Genomic DNA, 5,738 nt, shown 5'->3' on the forward strand with positions numbered 1-5,738 from the left:
AAACACAGCACCAACACACATTGATAGCTATTAACCATAAAGAAGATGGGAATAAAGATAAAGCTTTGCTGGAGTGACCAGCCTAACAGAAATATTTAAAGAGCAAATAAGCAACACTGCATTGCAGGAATCACTCACATTAGGTCATATTGATTTTGATTCAGCAACATGGAAGGAAGCCCAACATTTTCCCCCAAAAGTTTGGGCTTCCTTCCATGTTGCTGAATATTTTGTGGACTGAATAAGACAGAATGTACTTTTGAAAGGTCTATGCCCTGCGCTGTTTGTAGGGTTGTAATATTCTGGGGCTGCTTTGGTGTTTCAAACCTGGTGTAACAGATGGAACCATGAATGTCTACTTAACAGTTTGTGCTAAGCTCAAACACACCTAGCTCAGCAGGTCCTCACCTTCATGGCTCAAAAATAAAAAGGATAAACCATTAAAAAGTTTAATAAAATTGGGATTAAATATAATGGAAATTATGTTGCCTTAGCATTAGTAGTGGGTGATGTGACGAAATCAATAAAAACCTCCAGGAATCCCCTAAAAAATTTTTTTTAAACCTCAAAGAGACTTTTCCTGGTTAAATAAAGGTTTAAAATGTACAATTTATTATTTTATTTTTGTTGAAAACACTAAGTATTGGGATCATTTTTGTAATACAATTTTTATTGAGTTTATTTAGCCGCAGACACACAAAATTCATGGTTTTGCACCAATGTTTGCACTGCAGACATCATGACTGCTACTCAGCTCATGCTACCATTTGCATTATTTGCACTATAGCCACTGTACTGTGCAGTAATAATAATTGCTGTACATGTTACAGTTACATCGTTTACATTGACTATTTGCACTAGTCATCCATCAGGACCACTGTAATGTTAATTTGTAAAAATTTACCGTTCCCATTTGCACATTTGTAATCTTTTTTAGTATTTAAACTAGTTCATTGTTAGAGTTCTAGTTATCCAAGCAGATACCTATATTTATTTTTATATCTTAGGGTTTTTTTTTATGCTATGGTTCATTATATTTTATTATGCACCGTGGGGTTGAGAGGACTGCAATTTCATCTGTGTTGTATGTTTACCATGTAGCACATTTGACAATAAAGTAGAGTTGAGTTGAGTTTCACATCCTTAAAAAGTAAACAGCCCCTAAAGCTGTCCAAAGAGCTATAGTTTAGTATCGGAATTTAAAAGGCTTTGCAAATGAATCTAATATTTAAAATTATATTAATATAAATATATTTCTATACTAGAAACGTCTAGGTGTCAACTTTATTTTATGCCCTTAAATATAACGAATGTACAAATAAATGTGTCATATTTTCTTTAACATCAGCGGTATTCATCTTTCATTTCTGCAAAAACAGATAAGTGACACTTGTAGAAACCATGCTTTCTTGTAATCACCTTAAAAGGACATAGAGAGATAGAGCCTGTAGTGCTGAAAGGAGTGAGGAAACACTGTTGTGCAGACTGCCAGCCCTGTGGATCACAGTGGAAGCGCTGCTGTGACAGGCTGTCTGTGCGCTCTAACCGATGCGTCACGCGGATAGGTGCGGTTTGCGCAGCGCAACTCTCCACACTGTGCGTGTTTGCTGAAGTGACGTGGTGGAAAGCCGAACACTTTCCTCAAGCAAGCAGATTGAGATTTTTTTCTTTTTACTTTTTAGTTAATCTCCATTATTTCAGGGTTTCTTTTTTTTTTCCCCTCGATTTTTGGTCTTCTTGTCCCTAAAAGCTACAGAAGTTCAAGGAACGGACCAGCACTTCCAGCTCTGATGAGGTGAGGCTGAAAAGGTTTCCACCTAACACCGCCCGGCAGTGACCAGGACAGGGTTACACAAATCCAAATATGCGCGTAATTGGAGCGCGCTGGCGAGGCGTCCCTTGCTCCCCTGGCCGGAAAACATCATTGTCATGATGTTCAATACTTCGGGAATTGAGCCCACTTTTAACAAGAAAGAGGATATTTCCGAAGTTATCAATGGCACTCTGTTTCTGGTCAGCAACGTGCCGGTCACCACCATCAGCAACCCCACAGCCAAGTGGAACGAGTCATGCGGGGAGCAGCTGCTGGATTTCGGGCGCCCGGAGAAGATCATTATCGGGGTCATGCTGGCGATGATCACGGCGGTGACCGTGATGGGAAACACGCTGGTGGTGATTGCGGTGTGCGTGGTGAAGAAACTTAGGCAGCCTTCAAACTACCTGCTGGTGTCCCTTGCGGTGGCGGACCTGTCAGTGGCCATAGTTGTGATGCCGTTCGTCATAGTGACGGACCTCACCGGCGGCAAGTGGCTCTTCGGGGACTTGTTCTGCAACATCTTCATCGGCATGGATGTAATGTGCTGCACTGCCTCCATCATGACCCTGTGTGTGATCAGCGTTGATAGGTGAGTTTACAAAGTTTGGGCTGATCTAAGCAAAAAAAAAAAAAAAAGCTGTTCGCTTTCAACCACGGGCGGTTCTAGAAAGGGGCCAACGGGGGCCAGTGCCCCTGTAGATCATGTCCTGGCCTCTTTTATGGCCAGGGGCAGAGCTAGAAGGGGGGCCAGGGACCCTTAGCCAATCATTGGCCACCACTGTGGCCACCCCCCAATACAGATGGTGGTAGCAATGATACTCTCCAGTGGAATATTCAAAACATTTAAATTTTTTGTGGTTAATTATAGACATCAATATACTAAGTACAGAATTTATGCTCTTTTCAGAACTAGATTTTGATTTCGTATTATTTGGGCTCAAGAGAAAATCAAGTCATCTAGGAGTCTTCAGTGAAATCCTAGATAAATAACAATTTTTATAAAAACTTATCAAATAATCAATTTATGTAGATGTTAGTGCTTGTAAATATCAATTTTATGCAGAATGTTTATTCATACAAGTAGGTAAGTAATGTCAATGGAGAAGATTTACGTCCCAGCGCTCGAAACTGAGAGAGTTTTATCCTCTATACCTTTTATCTAGGTATAGTGGATAAAACTTTATCTAGGTAAAATTACAGATTTTTAAATGTATGCGTCTATTTCTTAGCAAAAGGCTGTAGGAAAGTATAGTTTGTCTTTATTTAGAAAATATGGATGTTTTGCTCGTTAATTTTCCTGTTGGAACATTGTAGATTGACACTGAGATTCTGGTACCTACCCGCTTTCGGCCACCCCTCAGTGTACATTGGTTATTGCCTGACCACCCTTGTAAAAAAATTCTGGCTATGCCTCTGGTTATGGCCCATGTACTGAAAACATAAAACTCAAAGAAATGCTAAGGATGATTTGCGCAAGAAAAGACATGGTTACTAATAGATCCTTTTGATCCATTTAGTGTTTTTTCTTTACAAATTCTGTTTTACTAATTATTTAAAAACAATAAGGTGATAGCTTCAGTGGTATTGAGATAGGATCCCAGTTTTCTTCTGCTAATTTTTTTTTTTTCAAAATAAATTTTAAAGACAGCTGAATTTTTTCAGTTTTTCTTGAGTTCCAATTCAGATTTTATAGAAACAGACCTAATAAGACATAGAATTTTAATTGAACCTAGTTGAATAAAAAAAAAATAAATCACTTCATGCAGCTATCTTAATATATTTGAATCTCTTGGTCTAATTTTTATTTCATGATTTTCTGGGCCCCCATGAAAACACAGTGGCCCCCTCCTGGCCCCCTGGTACATCTGGTCTAGAACCGCCACTGCTTTCAACAGTATCAGTTTTAGTGCAGGGCCGGATATTGAAGGAGATGGGCCCCTGGGTAAGAGCTAATTTTGGTTCCCTATCTATACATATTTATATCACATTTGTCTATTAAATAAGAGGTGCATCTCGATAAAGTTTATATATTTGAAATATTTATTTATTTCAACTGATAATAAACAGATTTATGACACAGAAAATATATACTGTAAAATATATACTGTTAATTTTATTAATTTAGATCGTAATGGTGCACAGCGTATAAAACACAAAATATGAAAAGTGGATATTGCACAGGAATATGACAAATTTTTTTTTAGCACTGTCTCCTTGCAGCAAGAAGTTTCATGGGTTCAATTCCTGGCCAAGGGTCTTTCTGTATGTAGTTTCTGAATGTTTTCCCTATGCATGCCTGGATTCTCTCTGGGTACTCCGTTTTCCCCTGTCCAAAAACATGAAAATAGGTGTAGATCTATGTGTGTACATGGTTATGTGTCTCTGTGTTTCCTTGCGACTGACTAGCGACCTGTCCAGGTTGTACTCCGCCTTTCACACATAGACTGCTGGAGGTAGGCACCGTGACCCTGATGGATAAGCAGAAGAAGATGGATGGAATATTATGTAAATCTACTGAATTTATATAGCATTTTTAGTCATACTGATCACTCAAAGCACATAACTTTAGAGCCGTATTCACCAAGTTCGCCAGTACATATATATATATATATATATATATATATAAAGAACCATCTCACTGCCACTGTGCCCCTTAGTTCCTCATTCTGATGAATCTCCCCCACCTGTCAATCAAATGTGCTGATGAAGATTGATCTACCCACCCAATGTGCCACAATCAGATGACCCACATATGTAGATAAATAAATGATTAAATGGCTTACCTTAAATACAGTATTCCCATCTTAATATCCTGTAAATACTGTTTGTGGTCTCTGAGATCAAATATGAAAATTACTAAGATTTATTACTTAATTCAAATACTAAAATAGCACTAAAGTGGTGGGGACTTTCACTGTCTCTCTTATCTTAATTATATTACACAAAAAATCTGTATTTCAGTAGAAGCAGAGTAGGATGCAGAAAATGTGAAGAAAGTATTAAAGCTAACTAAAGTTGACCTTTATGTTTTTTTTAAGAAGTGTTTTGGCTGATGAATTATGGTACAGCTGGTGAGATCTTTTTCCTCGTATGCTAAGGTTCTGTTTTTGCTAGATATGCTCCTGTCCCGTGAAACTACATGTAGTCTATATTAACTGCTTGTTTGTAAAATATCATTAATCTCATTTTTAATAATTTTGTATATCCAAATTATTATTTTAATTAATTTCTTACTTTGTGCATCGATGTGGGTAAAGTTGGTTCTATTCAACCAAAGGGCTTAAATTATTAATCCAATCTAATTAATGGTATAGACAAGTTTCACAGGCATTTCCACTTTACTTCCATCAACAAGCTAATTCAGTGACTCATTTGTGGTTGAATAAGGGCAGTGTTATTTCAAATTGGATGGTGATGGCTCTAAACCTGGAAGATTCTCATTTATTTCTTACAATCTATCAATTCCTCACCTTACTGTGACATTGAACGGGGAGGATAATATGACAAAATGGCCTAATGTTGCTGGAGCAAAATGTTTTCCTACTTCTTTGAGTTCACAGTGGTAGATGGGAACACCATGAACTAGCTGGAAAGCTTGGAAGCTTATAAATACTTGCATAGCCTCAAAGTCGTCTTTGTACTGATACACACGTGGCAATGTGGTATACATGAATGCAGATGTTCTGTCAAGCCAGATTCTGAAAGATTCCTGTCATAATGCTGGAATGTTGGCATGGAGGACGCCATTAGCCTCAGCCCAAGCACCGTTCTAATTCACAAGAAGACAAGACTGAGAACGGACAAAGTCCCTGGATGTTGTTCTTGCCCCTCCCTCTTTACCGATCATGCATCAGAACAGCTTCCAGTGGAGCGCTCACAGAGCTCAGAGTATTACCTTAAAAAAAAACTCTTTTCTGTTGCC

The 5,738-nt window shown here is 38.2% G+C and overlaps 1 protein-coding gene across 1 annotated transcript in view; it reads left to right on the forward strand.

The window, feature by feature from the left end:
- The first annotated feature begins 1,571 nt into the window (after positions 1–1,571).
- Positions 1,572–5,738, forward strand: part of LOC107087862 (5-hydroxytryptamine receptor 7-like) — a 52,764-nt gene continuing 48,597 nt past the window's right edge. The window contains exon 1 of the mRNA XM_015379658.1: positions 1,572–2,405. Coding sequence (XP_015235144.1) covers positions 1,930–2,405 — 476 coding nt within the window. The 5' untranslated portion in view covers positions 1,572–1,929. The remainder of the gene's footprint in view (positions 2,406–5,738) is intronic.

The sequence above is a fragment of the Cyprinodon variegatus genome, unplaced genomic scaffold (genome assembly GCF_000732505.1).
Source record: "Cyprinodon variegatus isolate N-32 unplaced genomic scaffold, C_variegatus-1.0 Scaffold197, whole genome shotgun sequence".
Classification (NCBI taxonomy): domain Eukaryota; kingdom Metazoa; phylum Chordata; class Actinopteri; order Cyprinodontiformes; family Cyprinodontidae; genus Cyprinodon; species Cyprinodon variegatus.